Source organism: Somniosus microcephalus, chromosome 7 (genome assembly GCF_052327205.1).
Source record: "Somniosus microcephalus isolate GS21.2 chromosome 7, FLI_Smic_1.0, whole genome shotgun sequence".
NCBI classification, from domain to species: Eukaryota; Metazoa; Chordata; class Chondrichthyes; order Squaliformes; family Somniosidae; genus Somniosus; species Somniosus microcephalus.
This window is the reverse complement of record NC_140993.1, coordinates 3,121,829-3,144,583: the sequence shown is the minus strand read 5'-3', so window position 1 is coordinate 3,144,583 and position 22,755 is coordinate 3,121,829. Positions and strand designations below refer to the sequence as shown.

General features: G+C 50.6%; 1 protein-coding gene across 1 annotated transcript in view; it reads left to right on the top strand.

The window, feature by feature from the left end:
• sspo (SCO-spondin) overlaps positions 1–22,755 on the top strand; it is a 546,162-nt gene that overhangs the window by 442,912 nt on the left and 80,495 nt on the right. Inside the window, exon 46 of the mRNA XM_085993923.1 lies at positions 21,971–22,243. Coding sequence (XP_085850049.1) covers positions 21,971–22,243 — 273 coding nt within the window. The remainder of the gene's footprint in view (positions 1–21,970; positions 22,244–22,755) is intronic.

The following is a 22,755-nucleotide window of genomic DNA, read 5'->3' as shown; positions in this document are numbered from 1 at the left end:
TACGGGGCGGGCGGGGGTTTGGGGTGGGGGTGTTGGGGCTCGGGTGGGGGGTGGGTTGGGGGTTGAGGGGTTTGGGGGCGGGGGTGAGGGGTTTTGGGTGGGGGATTTGGGGGCTGAGGGGTTTGGGGGCGAGGGGGTGAGGGGTTTTGGGTGGGGGATTTGGGGGCCGGGTTGGGGGTTTTGGGGGCGGGGGGTGAGGGGTTTTGGGTGGGGGATTTGGGGGCCGGGTTGGGGGGTTTGGGGGCGGGGGGTGAGGGGTTTTGGGTGGGGGATTTGGGGGCCGGGGGGTTTGGGGGCGGGGGGTGAGGGATTTTGGGTGGGGGATTTGGGGGTTGAGGGGTTTGGGGGCGAGGGGGTGAGGGGTTTTGGGTGGGGGATTTGGGGGCTGGGTTGGGGGGTTTGGGGGCGGGGGGGTGAGGGGTTTTGGGTGGGGGATTTGGGGTTTGGGGGCGAGGGGGTGAGGGGTTTTGGGTGGGGGATTTGGGGGCCGGGTTGGGGGTTTTGGGGGCGGGGGGTGAGGGGTTTTGGGTGGGGGATTTGGGGGCCAAGTTGGGGGGTTTGGGGGTGGGGGGTGAGGGGCTTTGGGTGGGGGATTTGGGGGCCGGGGGGTTTGGGGGTGGGGGGTGAGGGGTTTTGGGTGGGGGATTTGGGGGTTGAGGGGTTTGGGGGCGAGGGGGCGAGGGGTTTTGGGTGGGGGATTTGGGGGCTGGGTTGGGGGTTTTGGGGGCGGGGGGTGAGGGGTTTTGGGTGGGGGATTTGGGGGCCGGGTTGGGGGTTTTGGGGGTGGGGGGTGAGGGGTTTTGGGTGGGGGATTTGGGGGCCGGGTTGGGGGGTTTGGGCCTGAGCTATGGAGACAGCAGCTTTGATGGGCGCAGTGGCCCGCCGTGTAGCAGACATTGTGTCCTTACGCTGTTGTTGTTTTTCCACAGCTTGTGCACCCCGGAGGGAATCTATTGCCAACCCCTGGACTGTAGAGGTAAGATAGACAGCTTGATGTGGAATAGACAAGGGAACCTGTGGTGTATGTGCCTTTAAGAGCCCTTGTGTACTGTAATGCCGGTAATGGCCACTCGGGCTATATAAGCCTGTATAGTGTCTTGTATCTGTTCGTTCACCTCCAGACTTTGTTCAGTAAACACCTGTTAAACCAACTCCTGCATTCCGTGTCTCCATTAACACACGGATACAACAGTGGCGACGAATTGGAAACGGACTTACCTGCAATTCGGCAGCACCTCAAGGAGATCGATTCCTCAGACGGAAGTCGAAGGAAAACAAGAAAGAGAAAAAAAAACTGTGGTTTCACCAGCTAGCCGAGCTGGTGGCAGGTACTGCAATAATCCTTCCTGGGCGGCGGGCTGGCGCTCCATCGGCTGGCTCTGCAGCGGGGCCGAGCAGCAAAGACGGAGGCAAACAGAGACAGAGGGGGGGAGCACTCGGGAGACGGCCGGCGCTGCAAAGCAGGTCGGCGTTCGGACCAAGCAGAGGGAGGGAAAAGTCCCAGAGAGTCCGGTGGGAACGAGTCTCCACCTATTGAAAAAAAAACCTATGTAAATAAAAACCGCGGAGAACAGCGTTGTCAGCAGCTGCAGCGGCGGGAAAACGCGGGAAGCGCCATTTTTTTTCTGCAGGGAAGAAAGGAAAGCGCGGGAGGCGCCATTTTTTTTCAGGATGCCTAAGGCTGGCAATATTAATGCTTTCGATAGCGATATAGAGGATTGGACCACATATGTGGAAAGAGTGGAGGTATATTGCACAGCAAATGAAATAGAAGATGATAAAAAGGCATCAGTACTTCTAAATCTAATGGGCGCAAGGACATACGGGCTGTTACGAAACTTGATTACTCCAACCAAACCGATGGACAAGAATTTTAAGGAGATTGTTGATACCCTACAGGAGCACTTAAACCCAACACTGCTGCTGATAGCGGAACGATTCAAATTCTTCAAGAGGAATCAGCACAAGAATGAAAGTAACGCTGATTACCTCACCGAATTAAGAAAGCTATCAAAGCACTGCCAATTCGGGGCGGGACTGGCAGATTCTCTTCGAGACAAATTCGTCTGCGGTCTCCTAAGTGAAGGAACACAGAAAAGACTGCTTTCTGAGAAAGATTTGACACTGGACAAGGCTTTCAGTGTGGCTGTATCATACGGAGCAGCCACAAGAAGAGCTGCAGAGATACAGCAAAAGCCACAGGACTTCAGCACCTATGAAATGACACAGGGATTCGAGAGATGTTATCGCTGCGGCAGATCCACCCATGACCAGAGGGACTGCTGGTTCAAGGACAAAGCATGCAGGCAATGCGGAAAGATTGGACACATTGCACGTGTATGCCGATCTGGAAAAAAAAATCCACGGACAGGAAAAAAATCAATAAGGAAAAGTACAGAAAGGTACAAATGATGACGGACAGTAGCTCCGAAGACCAGAAGAGCGATAGCGACTCCGGAAACAAGAGACTAAGCTGTCTCAAATTACATAATGTAATTGCCAAAGAAGATTACCAGACCATTTGGGTTACCCTCACGATAGCGGGGTCCCCAGTTAAAATGGAGCTAGATACAGGATCAGCTCTGACCGTCATAAGTCGACGGGATTACGAGCGGCTATTTCTGCATATACCTTTGAAAGACACATCCATTATCTTGAAAACATATACGGGGCAGAAAGTATACCCAAAAGGGAAAATAAAGGTGCCTGTTGTATACAACGGCAAGGAAATACAGAGGTTGTATTTATACGTTCTGCAAGATGGTGGTCCACCGTTATTGGGACGTGAATGGATCAGAAAGATACATTTAGACTGGCACTCCATTCAGGCACTGACGGTGACCAGTAAGAAAAGAAATGATGATGACGTCATACCTGAACGATTAAAAGACATCTTGGCCAACGCCAAGGAAGTGTTTCAAAAGGAACTAGGAACCTTGAAAGGCGTCACCACCTCAATAAAAGTGGAAGATGCGGCAATTCCCAAGTTTTTTAAGGCAAGACCGGTGCCATGCGCAATTCGTCCAGCAGTCGAGGTAGAGCTGGAGAATTTGGAAAAGGCAGGCGTATTATCCAAGATAGATTGGAGCCAATGGGCAACACCCATCGTCCCGGTCATGAAGAAAACATTGAATAATGATAAATCTGAAGAACAGAGAAAAATTCACATCTGTGGGGGCTTCAAGGTGACTGTAAACCCAGTCCTTCACACGGTACAGTATCCTCTTCCGAGGATAAAAGATATTTTCGCCTCACTATCCGGAGGGAAACGTTTCACCAAAATTGACTTGGCACAGGCATATCTACAGATGGAGGTTGAGGAGGCCTCTAAAAAGTATCTCATGATAAACACACACAAAGGCCCGCACCAGTACAATCGACTGGTTTTATGGAGTAGCATCAGCTCCAGCTGTCTGGCAAAGAGCTATGGAGCAAGTCCTCCAAGGGATTTCGGGGACTCAATGCTACCTAGACGACATCCTTGTAACAGGAGAAAACGACAACGAGCACCTTGCCAATTTGGAGCAGGTGCTCACTAGGCTGAGAGAACGGGGCCTATGAGCAAATCGCCCCAAGTGTGAATTTTTCCAGAAACAAATATCATATTGTGGCCACATAATTAACGAGGAAGGGTTGCATAAGTCACCTGAAAAAATTGAAGTGGTCATAAAAGCCCCAGCACCTGAAAATGTCTCACAATTAAGGTCGTTCCTGGGATTGATAAATTACTATCATAAATTTTTACCGAACTTGTCAACTCTTCTGCACCCTCTTAACGAACTGCTACAAACAGGAGTAATTTGGAAATGGAGCGAAGACTGTAAACGTGCCTTCCATAAATGCAAAGGCTTGATCACGTCCAAGGAAGTTTTGGCTCATTACAACCCATCACTGCCAATCAGACTGGCATGCGATGCATCCCCTTACGGCGTAGGAGTGGTATTATCGCATAGATTCCCTGATGGCTCGGAGCGGCCGATAGCTTTTGCGTCACGCTCATTGAACTCAGCTGAGTGTAACTATGCCCAGATCGACAGGGAAGCACTCAGCCTGGTATGGGGAGTGAAGAAATTCAACCATTACCTACACGGACAAAAATTTACCTTGTTGACTGACCATCAACCCCTCGTCTCCATATTCAACCCTAAAAAGGGTGTTCCCATTATGACAGCACAAAGGCTACAGAGGTGGTCCCTTTTCCTAGGGGCACACCAATATGACATAGAATACAAAGGATCAAAAACGCATGGGAATGCTGATGGTTTATCGCGCCTACCGTTGCCAACGGTAGAAGAGGCACCTACAGTGGACCCAGTGGAGATGTTCCACTCAACCATAGTGGAATGTCTACCAGTAACAAATTCTGCCATTGAAAAAAAAACGAGAAATGACCCGACTCTCTCACGAGTCTACGATTTAACGGTGAAGGGATGGCCAGCACATGGCGAACCACTGTTGCCAGCATTCTCGCAAAGAAGAGAACAGCTTTCAGTGTGCCGAGGAACCTTGATGTGTGGATCCAGAGTGGTGATTCCACCCAAACTCCAGGATAAAGTGCTAAAGGAGCTTCACGAGGGGCATCTGGGTGGAGTGAAAATGAAGAACCTAGCCAGAGCGTTTGTGTGGTGGCCAGGTATCGATGGAGACATCGAAGAAATGACCAAGAGCTGCCTAGGATGCCAGAAGGTCCAAAACGCCCCACCACAAGCTCCTCTACATCCATGGGAGTGGCCCTCATCTCCATGGCAAAGGGTACACATCGACTTTGCTGGTCCATTTATGGACTCAATGTTCTTAATCGCGGTTGATGCACACTCCAAGTGGCCGGAGGTAATAAAGATGTCCTCCACCACCACGGACAAAACCATCGCAGTATTAAGGACCATATTTGCCAGGAATGGGCTGCCTGAACAGATCTGTTCTGATAATGGACCGCAATTTGTGTCTGAAGAATTCAGGAAGTTCTTAAAAAACAATGGGGTTAAGCACTACACGTCCGCCCCATACCATCCCGCCACCAATGGATTGGCTGAAAGGTTTGTCCAGACCTTCAAGAAGGCCATAAAGGCCATGGGTAATGAAGACATTAAACTTCAGCATAAGGTAGATAACTTCTTGTTTGCATACAGGAATGCAACACATATGGTTACAAACCAAACTCCCGCCATGATGTTCTTCAATAGAAGCCTGAGATGCCGGCTGGATTTGATCAAGCCAAACATCAGACGGGACGTGGAGAACCGGCAATTTCAAGGCGTGAACGAAAGGCCAACTAGAACCTTCCAGATAGGTCAACAAGTTTTGGCCCAAGACTACCGTACCGAGAAATGGCAGCCTGGGACTATTTGTACACGACTAGGACTGCTGATGTATACCGTGGACATTGGAGAAAGCATAATAAGGCGCCATGCTGACCAGATCATAGAGTCATCCGAAAAGGGACAACCTACACCACAACTCTATACGCCTAATGATGAAGTAGAGATACCCATAGTATCTACCTCCGATCCGGTGATACTGGAACCAGATGAACCCGACACTGGCATTCAAGCCGAATCGACCTTGCCAAAAGAACCTACTACACCACCAAAAACTACTGCACCACCGAGGCGTTATCCGGACCGAGTCAGGAAGCCTCCAGAGAGACTGACTTATAATTGATTAACTGCAGCAAATGTGGAGATTATTGTTATTGTAATATGTTAATTAATGCTAACTTTAAATGTTATGTACTGGTTGTCTAAAAGGGGAGGAATTGTGGTGTATGTGCCTTTAAGAGCCCTTGTGTACTGTAATGCCGGTAATGGCCACTCGGGCTATATAAGCCTGTATAGTGTCTTGTATCTGTTAGTTCACCTCCAGACTTTGTTCAGTAAACACCTGTGAAACCAACTCCTGCATTCCGTGTCTCCATTAACACACGGATACAACAGAACCAGTTGCTGCTGGACTCTGATTCCAACACCGCTCACATTTCCCCCTTTCAGTTGTTTTAAGCACACTGCCCAGCTCATGCGAACCACAAGATCCAGGACATTGTGTACAGAAACTGTACTCATCCCAGAGCGAGACTGAATGAGAATTGTGTGCACCATACCCAGACCAGTATTGGAACAGGTTCTATATAGAATCATAGAATGATACAGCACAGTAGGAGGCCATTCGGCCCATCGTGCCTGTGCCAGCTCTTTGAAAGAGCTCTTCAATTAGTCCCACTCCCCCGCTCGTTCCCCAGAGTACTGCAAATTTTTCCCTTCCAGTATTTATCCAATTTCCTTTTGAAAGTTATTATTGAGTCTGCTTCCGCCGCCCTTTCAGGCAGCGCGTTCCAGATCACAACAACTCGCTGCGTAAATAATGCTTCCTCATGTCACCTCTGGTTCTTTTGCCAACTACCTTCAATCTGTGTCCTCTGGTTACCGACCCTCCTGCCACTGGAAACAGTTTCTCCTTATTTACTCTATCAAAAAACTTGAAGATTTTGAACAGCTCGAAGGGCCGAATGGCCTACTCCTGTTCCTATCTCTATGTTTCTAAATCTCTCCTCAACATTCTCTGCTCCGAGAACAATCCCAGCTTCTCCAGTCTCTCCACATAACTGAAGTCCCTCATCCCTGGGACCATGCTGGTCAATCTCCTGTGCACCCTCTCCAAGGTCTTGACATCCTTCCTAAAGTGTGGTGCCCAGAATTGGACACAATACTCCAGCTGGGGCCGAACCAGTGATTTATAAAGGTCCATCATAACTTCCTGGCTTTTGTACTCTATGTCTATATTAATAAAGCCAGGGGTCCCAGATGCCTTTTTAACAGCCTTCTCAACTTGTCCTTCCACCTTCAAAGATTTGTGTACATAACCCCCAGGGCTTTCTGTTCCTGCACCCCCTTTAGAATTGTCCCATTTAGTTTATGTTGTCTCTCCTCATACTTCCTACCAAAATGTGTCACTTGTCACTTCTCTGCATTAAATTGCACCTGCCGTGTGTCCGCCCATTTCACCAGTCTGTCTGTGTCCTCCTGAAGTCTGTTACTATCCACCTCACTATTTACTACATTTCTGAGTTTTGTACCATCTGCAAACTTTGTAATTATCCCCTGTATTTGAACATAAGAAATAGGAGCAGGAGTAGGCCATTTGGCCCTCGAGCCTGCTCCGTCATTCAATAAGATCATGGCTGATCTTCTACCTCATCTCCACTTTCCTGCACTATCCCCATATCCCTTGATTCCCTTAATATTCAAAAATCTATCGATCTCTGTCCTGAATATACTCAATGACTGAGCCTCCACAGCCCTCTGGGGTAGAGAATTCCAAAGATTCACCACCCTCTGAGTGAAGGAATTTCTCCTCATCTCAGTCCTAAATGGCCGACCCCTTATTCTGAGACTGTGACTCCTGGTTCTAGACTCCCCAGCCAGGGGAAACATCCTCCCTGCATCTACCCTGTGAAGCCCTGTAAGAATTTTGTATGTTTCAATGAGATCACCTCTCATTCTTCTAAACGCTAGAGAATATAGGCCTAGTCTACTCAATCTCTCCTCATAGGACAATCCCCCATCCCAGGAACCAGTCTGGTGAACCATCGTTGCACTCCCTCTATGGCAAGTCTATCCTTCCTTAGGTAAGGAGACCAAAACTGTCCACAATACTCCAGGTGTGGTCTCACCAGGGCTCTATATAATTGCAGTCTTTACTCTTGTACTCAAATCCATGTTCTTGCCCACTCACTTAGCCTGTCTATATCCCCTTGAAGCCTCCTTGCATCCTCCTCACAACTTACATTCCCACCCAGCTTTGTATCATCAGCAAACTTGGATATATTACATTTGGTTCCCTCATCCAAATCATTGATGTGCATTGATGTATACCCAAATCCAGGTCATTAATATATATCAAAAAGAGCAGTGGTCCTAATACCGCCCCCTGGGGGACACCACTGTACACTTCCCTCCAGTCTGAAAAACAACCGTTCACCACTACTCTCTGCTTTCTGTCCCTAATCCAATTTTGTATCCATGCTGCCACTGTCCCTTTAATCCCATGGGCTTTAATTTTGCTAACAAGTCTATTATGTCGACTTGTACTGTATATGTGTATATATATATGCACGTGTCCTGTACCCAGTCCAGTACTGGAACGGGTTCTGTGTGTCCTGTACCCAGTACTTGAGTACCAGGCTGGGTAGGGATCCTCCCTCATGCCCTCCTTTTGTTCTGTTTCATTCCTTCCCTCCACACATGGGCCGCGCCGCGTCTTCCCCTCCCATTGTAGCGATACAGTAATGGACCTGCTTGATGCCACACGACTCACTCCTTCCTTCCTTCTGTGTCCAGTGGACGGAGGGTGGACACCCTGGTCACCATGGTCGGACTGTCCAGTGACCTGCGGTCAGGGGTCACAGACTCGCACAAGAGCGTGTATCAACCCCCCACCTCGGAACAAGGGTTCAGCGTGTGAGGGGCTCGGCATTCAAACCCAGAACTGCAGCATCCCGCCCTGCCCAGGTACGGGGAATCTGACCTGGGGGAGTAAACCTGGGGGGGGGGGGGTGGGAGTATGAGGAGGGAGAGAGTCTCAGACTGAGAGGAGTAAGAGAGGGAAGGGAAGTGTGAGAGAGTGTGAGATTGTAAGTGTGTGGCATGTGAGAGCAAGACAGAGATTGAGGGGGAAAGAGAAAGAATAAGTGAGATGGGGGAAGACAAGAGGATGACAGAGGGAGACAGAGACAGAGACTGAGGGAGGGACAGGGAGAGAGAGAGAGACTGAGGGAGGGACAGGGAGAGAGAGAGAGACTGAGGGAGGGACAGGGAGAGAGAGAGAGACTGAGGGAGGGACAGGGAGAGAGAGAGAGACTGAGACAGGGAGAGAGAGAGAGAGAGTGAGGTAGGGACAGGGAGAGAGAGAGAGACTGAGGTAGGGACAGGGAGAGAGAGAAAGACTGAGGTAGGGACAGGGAGAGAGAGAGAGACTGAGGGAGGGACAGGGAGAGAGAGAGAGAGAGAGTGAGGTAGGGACAGGGAGAGAGAGAGAGACTGAGGGAGGGACAGGGAGAGAGAGAAAGACTGAGGTAGGGACAGGGAGAGAGAGAGAGACTGAGGGAGGGACAGGGAGAGAGAGAGAGAGAGAGTGAGGTAGGGACGGAGAGAGAGAGAGAGACTGAGGTAGGGACAGGGAGAGAGAGAGAGACTGAGGTAGGGACAGGGAGAGAGACAGAGACTGAGGGAGGGACAGGGAGAGAGACAGAGACTGAGGGAGGGACAGGGAGAGAGACAGAGACTGAGGGAGGGACAGGGAGAGAGAGAGAGACTGAGGTAGGGACAGGGAGAGAGACAGAGACTGAGGTAGGGACAGGGAGAGAGAGAGAGACTGAGGGAGGGACAGGGAGAGAGAGAGAGAGTGAGGTAGGGACAGGGAGAGAGAGAGACTGACGTAGGGACAGGGAGAGAGAGAGAGACTGAGGTAGGGACAGGGAGAGAGAGAGAGACTGAGGTAGGGACAGGGAGAGAGAGAGAGACTGAGGTAGGGACAGGGAGAGAGACAGAGACTGAGGGAGGGACAGGGAGAGAGACAGAGACTGAGGTAGGGACAGGGAGAGAGACAGAGACTGAGGTAGGGACAGGGAGAGAGAGAGAGACTGAGGGAGGGACAGGGAGAGAGAGAGAGACTGAGGTAGGGACAGGGAGAGAGAGAGAGACTGAGGGAGGGACAGGGAGAGAGAAAGACTGAGGTAGGGACAGGGAGAGAGAGAGAGACTGAGGTAGGGACAGGGGGAGAGAGAGAGACTGAGGTAGGGACAGGGAGAGAGAGAGAGACTGAGGTAGGGACAGGGAGAGAGAGAGAGACTGAGGGAGGGACAGGGAGAGAGAAAGACTGAGGTAGGGACAGGGAGAGAGAGAGAGACTGAGGTAGGGACAGGGAGAGAGAGAGAGACTGAGGTAGGGACAGGGAGAGAGAGAGAGACTGAGGTAGGGACAGGGAGAGAGAGAGAGACTGAGGTAGGGACAGGGAGAGAGAGAGAGAGTGAGGTAGGGACAGGGAGAGAGAGAGACTGACGTAGGGACAGGGAGAGAGAGAGAGACTGAGGTAGGGACAGGGAGAGAGAGAGAGACTGAGGTAGGGACAGGGAGAGAGAGAGAGACTGAGGTAGGGACAGGGAGAGAGAGAGAGAGACTGAGGTAGGGACAGGGAGAGAGACAGAAACTGAGGTAAGGACAGGGAGAGAGAGAGAGAGAGACTGAGGTAGGGACAGGGAGAGAGAGAGAGACTGAGGGAGGGACAGGGAGAGAGACTGAGGGAGGGACAGGGAGAGAGACAGAGACTGAGGTAGGGACAGGGAGAGAGAGTGAGGCGGAGGGAGGGAGAGAGAGACCGAGACAGACGGAGGGAGGAAGAGAGAGACCGAGACGGAGGGAGGGCGAGAGAGACGGAGATAGAGGGGGAGATGGAGAGTGATTGAGAGGCCCCATTTGCTGCTATTGTGTGTTGTTTTTACGGCCTGTGGTTTTGTGTTGGACAGTGGCTGGTGACGGCTGTGATTGGTCAGTGTGGAGCCCGTGCTCCCTCACCTGTGGGACAGGCTATCGGAGCAGGAGCTGCTCGGAGGCACTGCAGGAGCGCGAAGAGTTGGAGCCGTGCTACACCCAGGCGTGTCCAGGTCAGTAGCCTTTCCGTTACTGCCGCCTCGTAATGTGTTTGTGTTTTGGCCTCTTCCCGCGGGCACCTGTCCAGGTGGTGCTACTCAGACAGGCAGTTAATTGGTGCGCCGGGATCTCCGAGTTTATTTACGCTCCTCGTGTTATCCCGTTCTCCCAGAATGCTCCCCACCTTTCGAAGGAGTCAGGCTATAACTGGCAGATTTACAAAGTGAAATTGACCACATGGATTAAGCACAGTTGCTGAACTCTAACTGATGTAGTGGAAAACATTAAGGGGGAAACATTGAGTCACGCTCCCTTTGGGGCACTAACTTCGCCGGGGTGTTACTTTTAGCACTCCAAAAAAATTAGCACCCCCGCAGCCGTAATTGAATGGTAGCGCCCCAAGAGGGAAGCGGGGCGCTACTGGAAGCGCCCTGTCTCCCTCTTGGGGCGCTGCGAGGGAATATCGCAGAGCTATGTGCTGCGGCACGTCGCGCCGCGACACTGCAGGCCTGCCTCCCCTTCTTAAAGGGGAGGGGCCTGGCGCAGTGCGTCCCGGTGCCCAGCTGGGCCACCAGGGATCGGGAGTGCCGGCAAACGAGCCCGGCACTCGAGCCCCGGCCGCAGGTAGGCCCCCCTGACCCCGTCGGACATAGCGTCTGGCGGTAAGTCGGGGGCACCACCAAAGATGGTGGCCGGGGGGCGAGCAGGGCGCTGCGCACGGCGATGACATCATCGCCGGCGGCACAGGGCGCTAACGGTTACTGCCACCGCTAACCTCCCGCTGAATTTCGCGGGAGGCGCTGGCGGCGCCGCGCCCGGGCGCTAGTTGCTTTGCACCCCGTTATCGCCCTCTTAGGGCGCTAGCAGGATACGCAAAGCAACCGAATTGTTCCCCCTAAGTATATTATGACTGATAAACTAAATTAGGGGATGTCGCTGATTATCCCAAGAATGGGAATTGCTCGATTTGAAGAACTGGAGAATCCAGAGATTCACTCATAGAATCTCACAGTATGAGGCCATTCAGCCCATCGTGCCTGCACTGGCTCTTTGAAAGAACGATCCAGTTAGTCCCAGTGAAAAGACAATCAGGTGGAGACTGGTCACCGAGCAGAGTTAAATAACTAGATTGTTTCAATCAAACACTTACTTGAATAAATTCTACAAAATGTTTGTATTTGGACTGAACGTGACTGAAACACCAATCATCTCACAAACTGACCAATTGGATCGAGTTTGGGGAGGGGTAAAAATTGCACTCCCTAAATTTGGGATCAGGAGTCAGAGGTCAGAGGTAGTGCTCGGAATGCTGGGGACAGTGTGGGGTGCAGGGTTTGGGCTTGGAGATTCCGAGTGCTGAGATCGATAGATTTCTGATGGACAAGGGGATAAAAGGATACAGAACCAAGGTCTAATTAAACGGCAGAACAAGCTCGAGCGGCTGAACCGCCTACGTTCCTACCTGCCGCAAAATATTGGAGCAGGATCTACAAATGCTGTAAAACACAATTAGAGAGTTGCTTGAAAAAGAGGAATATTAAAGTGTACGAGGAGCGAGTAGAAAAGGAAAATGGGATCACAGTCTCTCTCTCTCTTGCTGTCTCTCTCTTTTTCTCTCTCGCTGTCACTCTCTCACTCTATGTCTCTCTTTCTCTGTCTCTCTGGGTCTGTGTCTCTCTCTTTTCTCTCTGTCTCTCACTCTCTCTCTCTCTCTGTCTCTCTCTTTCTGCCTCTCACTCTCTGTCTCTCTCTTTCTCTGTCTCTCTGGGTCTGTGTCTCTGTTGCTCTCTCTGTCTCTCTCTCTCTCTCTCTCTCTCTCAAATTCAAATTCAAATTCAAATGCTTTATTGGCATGAAAGTTTACAGGGAACCATATTGCCAAAGCTTACATAACAAAAAGTACAGGTTTCCGACATTCTGTAGGTGTCAAACGTTTTTGACCCTCGTTGGGTACAGACAGTATTAATTTAAACAGTCGTTGACCCTCGTTGGGTGCATTCAGTATTAATTTAAAACAGTCGTTGGGTACATTCGGTATTGATTTTAACATTTTTAGCGTATATATGCTATGGGTGTGCTCGTTAGTCACTTACTGTTCCTCAGGTTGTGACATGTTGTTACATATTGGGCACCAAGATATGGTCTGTCTCCCTCCCCCAGGACTATTCTTAATTTTGACAGGTCATCCAATTCTTTGAAATCTGGGGTTGTAAGGCTGAGCTTGTCAAAATATATGTTTCTTGTCTCGTTGAATTTTTCGCATTTTAGGAGGAAGTGCACCTCTGTCTCAACCTCGCCGGCCAGACAGTGATCACATATTCTATTTTCTTTAGGTTGCCAGGATTTTTTGTATCTTCCTTTTTCAATTGCCAGTTGGTGGTCGCTTAGTCTGTATCTGGTGAGGGTCTGTCTCTGTTTTGTGTCTCTGATGGTCGAGAGATAGTCTGCCAGTTTATATTCTCTTTTTAGGGCCCGGTAGCATTCTAATCTGCTTTGGCTTTTGGTTATTGTGTTCCAATGTTCCAGGTAGGTTTCTTTGCATTGTTTAATGATTTGGTTCACTCGGATTGGTGTTTGGGGAGCAGTGTTGGTCTGGGACTGGTCAGGGTCCGGCTGGGTAGGAGAACTTAGTTTCAGTAACAACTGACTCAGGGGACTCGTTTCTGGGTTCAGCTCTTGGGTCTGGAGGGCTTTAAAATGAAGGGTGTCTGGGGAACTAGATTTGAGGTGATTTAGAAAGTTTAGTGCTCGTTTTTGGATGTTTATTATCAGTGGGTATCTGCCTAGTTCGGCTCTACATGCATTTGTTGGTGTTTTCCTTTGCGTGCGAAGAATGCTTCGGCAAAATTCTGCATGTAGGGCTTCTATTGTGTGTTTTTCCCATTTAGTGTAGCTATGGTGATTGAGTGGGCCCCATACTTCACTACCATACAGCGCAATGGGCAGGATTATACTATCAAATATTTTGAGCCAGATTTTGATTGGAATTTGGATGTTGTAGAATTTTCTTTTTATTGCATATAGGGCTCTTCGGGCTTTTTCTTTTAGTGCATTCACTGCTATGTTGAAGCTCCCTGATGCTGTAATGGTTAGACCAAGGTAAGTGTAGCTCATAGTGTGTCCTATGATGGTATCACTGAGAGTAAACTGGTATTTGTTTTCCTGACATCTGGGCCTTTTTTGAAAAATCATGATGTTGGTTTTCTTTAGATTTACTGTCAGGGCCCAATTTTGGCAGTATTTGTCGAGTAGGTCTAAATGTTGCTGTAATCCCTGTTCTGTGGGAGACAGCAGAACCAGGTCATCCGTATAGAACAGGGACCTCACTTCCCCATCCAGGAGACAGAGACCCGGTGACTCGCTTTGCTCCAGCTTGTCTGCTAACTCATTTATGTATATGTTGAACAGGGTCGGACTCTATCTCTCTCTCTCTCACTCGCTCTGTCTCTCTGGATCTGTGTCTCTGTCTGTGTGGGGGTAATTTTTCAGGGTGTCAGTGGGCGCGTTCGGTGGTGGGTCGGGTGGGAAAAAAAAAATGTTGACAGCGGATCGGGACCCCGCTGTCAACCCTCCGCCACACGCTTTTCCCAAATGTCGGGTCTGTCAGCGCTGAGCAGACCCGACACGCAGCGGCTGGGGAGGCAATTCAGGTCATTATGACCTTGTTAACAGCTCATTAAGAAGTATTTTGAGTTCACCTTTACATTTTACGAGGTTGCCCACGGGGTCCACATCAGGTAAGCAGGGCGGGAGTTGATTGGCCATGGAATCATCTCGTTACTTGACAGCTGCAAATGTGCTATAAAAGCTCCCATCTCACAGCTGTTCACTTTCCAAGCTCAGAAGCTGTTGCTTCCTGCATTTGGAAAACAGATTGAGCTTTATGCAGGTTGCAAGTGTTTGGAGCAAACTCTCTATCCACTGTCACCTCATTGGAACAACCTCTCTCACCATTGACAGATCACGTCTGTCATCTCAACTTCACCTGCCATCTATTACATCAGCATCGGTGCCCTTGAAACGATCTCATCTTGGTCCTCAGAATCCCACCATGATCAGTCCCAACACCAGCAGCACCAACAACACCAACCTTCTCCGCAATCAACTGATGCTGCACAGGACACAGGGCATCAGCACCCGCCCACATTGCCACCCGGGAGGCCAGGGATGGCCTCACCATGGCCAGATTTACTTCACTTGACGCTGTACACCCTGGCTGCCACATGATCATAGAATTATAGAAACATAGAAATTTACAGCACAGAAGGAGGCCATTCGGCCCATCTTGTCCATGCCGGCCGACAAAGAGCTATCCACCCTAATCCCACTTTCCAGCTCTTGGTCCGTGGCCTTGTAGGTTACGGCACTTCAAGTGTATATCCAAGTATGTTTTAAATGTGATGAGGGTCTCTACCTCTCCCACCCTTTCAGGCAGTGAGTTCCAGACCCCCACCACCCTCTGGGTGAAAAAAGTTCTCCTCAACTCCCCTCTAAACCTCCGACCAATTACTTTAAATCTCTGCCCCCTGGTTATCGACCCCTCCGCTAACCATACCCCACACCACCCCACACCAACACCGTAAAGCATCCCTACAATGCCCAAGCCATTCCTTTCACACTCCTCAACATTGTGGGGTTGGGGGTGGGGTTGGGGGTGGGGCGGGGTGGGGTGGGGTGGGGTGGGGTGGGGTTGCCGTTATGTCTCACCATTCAGTGCGACTCACTCAGCCTCTTCCAAAGGTGCACACAAATCTGTCCAAGAATGCAACATTTTGAAAATAAAAGTTTCAATGTTTGACATCATATTACCAGAAACTTCACAAGAACATTGGCTAAAACACCCAAGTGCCTACCCCTGTGTGTTGTTTGTTGGTGCGATTGGACTAGGATGAGGGTGAGTGTGAGGGTGGCTAGTGAGATGGGGAAGTGATAATGTAGATAGAGAGGGATGGGTGGAGGTGCAAGGTAAGTTGGTGTGAGTAAGGATGTGCAGGAGTAGGGTAGGGAAGGCAGAGTGATGGGGATGTGATGAGAGGCACAGCAGGATGAGGTTGAGTGTGGCTTTGTACTAACGTTTCGTGATCTACTGAGATCATTGAAAGGTTTGTGCCAGTGCAGCCTGGTCCTCCTGACCATATCCCTGCGTGTGTCCTGTGCAATGTGCAACCAGGCTGTGTTGGTCTCCTGGGGAGGTCTCTTCCGCCCATGGGAAGGGAAGAGAACCTCCCTGTGTGCTGTGACTCCCTCCATTAGCATATGGAGAGAGTCATGGGAGAGCCTGGGTGCAGCCGTGCACCTCTGTGCAGTGTCAGTATTTACAACACCTCAATGCTGTAGAACACTGACAGCACAAATGTCAAATTAAATTTGCGCATTGTCCCTTTAATTACATCATCAGACCCACTTCTTTTTAATTGGCTGAGAACCTCATTGGGTGGGGCTTAACAAGCCCAATCAGGGGAAAATCATTCTACAAAGCAGGATGGAGCACCGCCCGCCATGGACTCGCTGAGGTTGGGGAAAGCGCGGCCTGTGTCTGTCACTTTCCCCACTTTCCATTATATTGATTTAGTAAAGTATTCCTCTGGTGTTTGTCTCTTCAGTGGACTGTGAGTTGGGCCTGTGGAGCGACTGGTCAGACTGTTCCTGCATTTCTCCAGTGCAGCATCGCTATCGAGCTGCCCGCGGACCCCTGTTTGGGGGGAGACCCTGCAGAGGACAGGAGATGGAGTCCAGAGTGTGTAACCAGACCGAGTGTGCAGGTGAGGAGCGTGAACGTGGGGCTGGTTCCTCAGTTAGTCGGGCCGGGCCGGGACGGGACAGTGAGTAATGGGGGCTGTGTGGGACACTGTGTTGTCCCAGGGCAGTGGAACGTTTTCTGGGTATTTTTGACTCCGAGTTTGAGGTAAAGTCAAAATGGAAAATGCTGTAAATTCACAGCAGGTCGGACAGATTTCACAGGACAATATTTTGGGTGTTGACCCCTGGTCAGAATTGAAGAAGGAAAGGGTCACGAGCAGGTGAAAGTTCAGGGTCAGGGGTCACTGCTCTTGTCAGCACCTCCTGGGCCTAATGGACTCGGAGAAAGAGGCAAAGAACCGATTTATAAATTCCTTCTGGGGATGTGGGCGAGGCCGATTCTTTCTCCATCCCTGAGACTACATTCAAAAAAAGTAAAATAATGAGATTAAAGATGGATAAATCCCCAGGAGCTGATGGTCCCTACCACAGGGGATTGAAAGCAGTAGAATCATAGCACCACAGAGCACAGGAGGAGGCCATTCGGCTCATCGCACCTGTGCCAGTTCTCTGGAAGAGCGTCCAATTAATCCCATTCCCCGGCTCCTTCCCCAGAGCCCTGCAAAATAGTTCCCTTAAAATACACGTCCGGGGGCCTTTTGGAAGTCCCGATGAAAGTAGGTGGGGAAATTGCAGATACTTTTAGTCCCGGTCCTTCAAAAGTCTCTTGATTCAGGAATTGACCCCTTGGATTGGAAAACTGCCAATATAACTGTTAGTTAGAAGTGGGAGGGAAAAACCAGGAAATTACAGAGCCATTAGTTTAACGTCGGTTGTGGGGAAGTTCCTGGAATTTGTTATTATTGACTGAGCATTTCATCAAATGATCAGAGACAGCCAGCTTCTCCCCACCCCCCTCTCCCCGTCCCCCTCTCCCCACCCCCCCTCTCCCCTCTCTCCCCCGCCCTCCCCCTCTCTCCCCCGCCCTCCCCCGCGCTCCCTCCCTGCCCCTCTCCTGCCCCTCTCTACCTCTCTCCCCTCTCCCCCACCCCCTCTCCCCGTCCCCCTCTCCCCTCCCCCCGCCCCCTCTGTCCCCTCCCCTTCCCCCTCTCTCCGCCCCTCTCCCCACTCCCCCGCCCCCCTCTACCTCTCTCCCCCGCCCCCTCTACCTCTCTCCCCCCCCTGCCCCCCTCTCCCCCGCCCCCTCGCCCTCTCTGCCCCGCCCTCCACCTCTCTCCCCGCCCCTCTCTGCCCGCCACTCTCTCCCCACCCCCCTCCCCTGCCCCCTTCTCCCCTCTCCCCCGCCCCCCTCCACCTCTCTCCCCACCCCATTCTCCCCGCACTCCCTCCCTGCCCCCTTCCCCCTCTCCCCGCCCCCCCTCTCTGCCCCATTGTCCCCCTCTCTCCCCCCCCTCTCCTCTCCCCCTCCCCCCCTCCTGTTCTCCCCGTATATTGACACTGAACTTGTGTATCTCTCAGATTCCAGGTGTGAAAGCCCGTTTGAACACCGAGCATGTGGGTCAGGTTGTGTGGGTCACTGCTCTGACCTGGGACAGAGGCGGGAATGTGACAGCGCTGGGCAGGATTGTGTCGCCGGATGTTACTGTCCCGAGGTGGGTTTAATATCGTCAAATGCAGCGAGCTCAAATCTTTCATATAAAACAACCAAAGGGGTGAATCCCTGCACCTGAACTGACCCCCACCCAGACCGAGAACCCCCCAATCTGGGCCAACCCCCCCGACACCGAAACCCCCCGAGATTGACCCCACCCTATTCTCTCTATTCTCTCTATTCTCTCTATCTTTTTGTCGTCTCTCAGGGTTTCTTGGAGCAGGATGGGAAATGCGTCGCTCCGTCTGAGTGCGACTGTCTTCATCTTTACCAGTCAGAGGGCAGGAGAGCCCCATCGTCCATGCACATTCGACCCGGCGACAGCATTCTGATTGGCTGTAACACCTGGTGAGTCTCTGAGACACACATCGGCTGCTCGACCAAGAATCCAGAGAGAATCGGGCTCTCAATAAATGGATCCAGTTCAGGGCTTCACACAGTGTAAATATTAATCAATCGGTGTTGTAGATTCACACAGTCAGTGTCGGTCGGTGTTGTATATTAACACAGTCAGTGTCGGTCGGTGTTGTAGATTCACACAGTCGGTGTCGGTCGGTGTTGTAGATTCACACAGTCGGTGTCGGTCGGTGTTGTATATTAACACAGTCAGTGTCGGTCGGTGTTGTATATTAACACAGTCAGTGTCGGTCGGTGTTGTATATTAACACAGTCAGTGTCGGTCGGTGTTGTATATTAACACAGTCAGTGTCGGTCGGTGTTGTATATTAACAGTCAGTGTCGGTCGGTGTTGTATATTAACACAGTCGGTGTCGGTCGGTGTTGTATATTAACACAGTCAGTGTCGGTCGGTGTTGTATATTAACACAGTCAGTGTCGGTCGGTGTTGTATATTAACACAGTCAGTGTCGGTCGGTGTTGTATATTAACACAGTCAGTGTCGGTCGGTGTTGTATATTAACACAGTCAGTGTCGGTCAGTGTTGTATATTAACACAGTCAGTGTCGGTCGGTGTTGTAGATTCACACAGTCAGTGTCGGTCGGTGTTGTATATTAACAGTCAGTGTCGGTCGGTGTTGTATATTAACACAGTCAGTGTCGGTCGGTGTTGTATATTAACAGTCAGTGTCGGTCGGTGTTGTATATTAACACAGTCAGTGTCGGTCGGTGTTGTATATTAACACAGTCGGTGTCGGTCGGTGTTGTAGATTCACACAGTCAGTGTCGGTCGGTGTTGTATATTAACAGTCAGTGTCGGTCGGTGTTGTATATTAACAGTCGGTGTCGGTCGGTGTTGTATATTAACACAGTCAGTGTCGGTCGGTGTTGTATATTAACACAGTCAGTGTCGGTCGGTGTTGTATATTAACAGTCAGTGTCGGTCGGTGTTGTAGATTAACACAGTCGGTGTCGGTCGGTGTTGTATATTAACACAGCCAGTGTCGGTCGGTGTTGTATATTAACAGTCAGTGTCGGTCGGTGTTGTATATTAACACAGTCGGTGTCGGTCGGTGTTGTATATTAACACAGTCAGTGTCGGTCGGTGTTGTATATTAACACAGTCAGTGTCGGTCGGTGTTGTATATTAACACAGTCGGTGTCGGTCGGTGTTGTATATTAACAGTCAGTGTCGGTCGGTGTTGTATATTAACACAGTCGGTGTCGGTCGGTGTTGTATATTAACACAGTCAGTGTCGGTCGGTGCTGTATATTAACACAGTCAGTGTCGGTCGGTGTTGTATATTAACAGTCGGTGTCGGTCGGTGTTGTATATTAACACAGTCGGTGTCGGTCGGTGTTGTATATTAACACAGTCAGTGTCGGTCGGTGTTGTATATTAACACAGTCGGTGTCGGTCGGTGTTGTATATTAACAGTCAGTGTCGGTCGGTGTTGTATATTAACACAGTCGGTGTCGGTCGGTGTTGTATATTAACACAGTCGGTGTCGGTCGGTGTTGTATATTAACACAGTCAGTGTCGGTCGGTGTTGTATATTAACAGTCAGTGTCGGTCGGTGTTGTATATTAACAGTCAGTGTCGGTCGGTGTTGTATATTAACACAGCCAGTGTCGGTCGGTGTTGTATATTAACAGTCAGTGTCGGTCGGTGTTGTATATTAACAGTCAGTGTCGGTCAGTGTTGTATATTAACACAGCCAGTGTCGGTCGGTGTTGTATATTAACAGTCGCTGTCGGTCGGTGTTGTATATTAATACGGTCCGTACTGAATTGCTCTTTTCCCCGCAGTGTCTGCATCGATGGATTATTTCATTGTACGAATGACAGCTGCAAAGGTAGGAATCAAAATTCTTCCAATCCCGACTCATTGTCGCTGCTCTTGGAGAGAGTGGTCAGTGAGTGAGGCTCTGTTACTGAGAGTGGTCAGTGAGTGAGGCCCTGTTACAGAGAGTGGTCAGTGAGTGAGGCCCTGTTACTGGGAGTGGTCAGTGAGTGAGGCCCTGTTACTGAGAGTGGTCAGTGAGTGAGGCCCTGTTACTGAGAGTGGTCAGTGAGTGAGGCCCTGTTACTGGGAGTGGTCAGTGAGTGAGGCCCTGTTACTGAGAGTGGTCAGTGAGTAAGGCTCTGTTACTGAGAGTGGTCAGTGAGTGAGGCCCTGTTACTGAGAGTGGTCAGTGAGTGAGGCCCTGTTACTGAGAGTGGTCAGTGAGTGAGGCCCTGTTACTGAGAGTGGTCAGTGAGTGAGGCTCTGTTACTGAGAGTGGTCAGTGAGTGAGGCTGTTACTGAGAGTGGTCAGTCAGTGAGGCTGTTACTGAGAGTGGTCAGTGAGTGAGGCCCTGTTACTGAGAGTGGTCAGTGAGTGAGGCCCTGTTACTGAGAGTGGTCAGTGAGTGAGGCTCTGTTACTGAGAGTGGTCAGTGAGTCAGGCTGTTACTGAGAGTGGTCAGTGAGTGAGGCCCTGTTACTGAGAGTGGTCAGTGAGTGAGGCCCTGTTACTGAGAGTGGTCAGTGAGTGAGGCTGTTACTGAGAGTGGTCAGTCAGTGAGGCTGTTACTGAGAGTGGTCAGTGAGTGAGGCTGTTACTGAGAGTGGTCAGTGAGTGAGGCTGTTACTGAGAGCGGTCAGTGAGTGAGGCTGTTACTGAGAGCGGTCAGTGAGTGAGGCTGTTACTGAGAGTGGTCAGTGAGTGAGGCTGTTACTGAGAGTGGTCAGTCAGTGAGGCCCTGTTACTGAGAGTGGTCAGTGAGTGAGGCTGTTACTGAGAGCGGTCAGTGAGTGAGGCTGTTACTGAGAGCGGTCAGTGAGTGAGGCTGTTACTGAGAGCGGTCAGTGAGTGAGGCTGTTACTGAGAGTGGTCAGTGAGTGAGGCTGTTACTGAGAGTGGTCAGTCAGTGAGGCCCTGTTACTGAGAGTGGTCAGTGAGTGAGGCTGTTACTGAGAGCGGTCAGTGAGTGAGGCTGTTACTGAGAGCGGTCAGTGAGTGAGGCTGTTACTGAAAGCGGGCAGTGAGTGAGGCTGTTACTGAGAGCGGTCAGTGAGTGAGGCTGTTACTGAGAGCGGTCAGTGAGTAAGGCCCTGTTACTGAGAGTGGTCAGTGAGTGAGGCCCTGTTACTGAGAGTGGTCAGTGAGTGAGGCTGTTACTGAGAGTGGTCAGTGAGTGAGGCTGTTACTGAGAGTGGTCAGTGAGTGAGGCTGTTACTGAGAGTGGTCAGTGAGTGAGGCTCTGTTACTGAGAGTGGTCAGTGAGTGAGGCTGTTACTGAGAGTGGTCAGTGAGTGAGGCTGTTACTGAGAGTGGTCAGTGAGTGAGGCTGTTACTGAGAGTGGTCAGTGAGTGAGGCTCTGTTACTGAGAGTGGTCAGTGAGTGAGGCTCTGTTACTGAGAGTGGTCAGTGAGTGAGGCTGTTACTGAGAGTGGTCAGTGAGTGAGGCTGTTACTGAGAGTGGTCAGTGAGTGAGGCTGTTACTGAGAGTGGTCAGTGAGTGAGGCTGTTACTGAGAGTGGTCAGTGACTGAGGCTGGCAGGTTTTGTTTAATGTTCATTCTGCTGTCATTGTTTAGGTGCAGTCGGACTCAGCGAGTGGTCAGGCTGGATGGGCTGCTCTTCCTGTGTCCCTCGGCCTGTCCTGAGTAAGGCCCCAGGACGTCTACAGCGCGGGCAGCAGCTCGACACCCAGAACCTCACTGCGCTCCCTGAGGTGGAACAGTACTTGTTGAAGGAAGAGCGTTCTAGAGTTTGTGTGGCGTTGGAGTCGGGCCAGCCTGTGACGGCGGATCTCTGCAGCGGAATCTTGCGGCAAGAGCGGGCGTGTGTCAACATCACGATTTGTGACGGTAAAAATCCATTTACCAATGTCATAAAATTCACATTTCAATCTTTGGGTTCTCGGTCCGGTGTATTTTCCAGTATTCTTATGGAGTTGAGGTCGAAGATCAGCCATAAATTTATTGAATGGGCTCGAGGGGCCGAATGGCCGACCCCTGCTCAGAATTCTTGTGTTCTTATGTTCTTGTGTTAGCTCTTGATTTAGAATGCTGCTATTTACAGAGAGAGCTGTGAATGTGTGGAATTCACTTCCAGAGTTCGTAACCACTGTGTCAACATTGAAGATTAGATCATTTAAGTGGAGGAACCGGGCGGGTAAATGTGATTGGGAGGGTAAACACCGACGTGGACTGGATGGGCCGAGCAGCCTGTCTCCGTGTTGTATGAAGGACATAAGGGCAGAAAACGTTCTGTCTGGGGAATCTCGGGTTTTCATCTCTGACTGAGCTGGTCAAAGCCTGAGGGAAACTGCTGCCAGATATTCCTGCATCAGGTGGAGAGATATCCCACATGGCTTCAT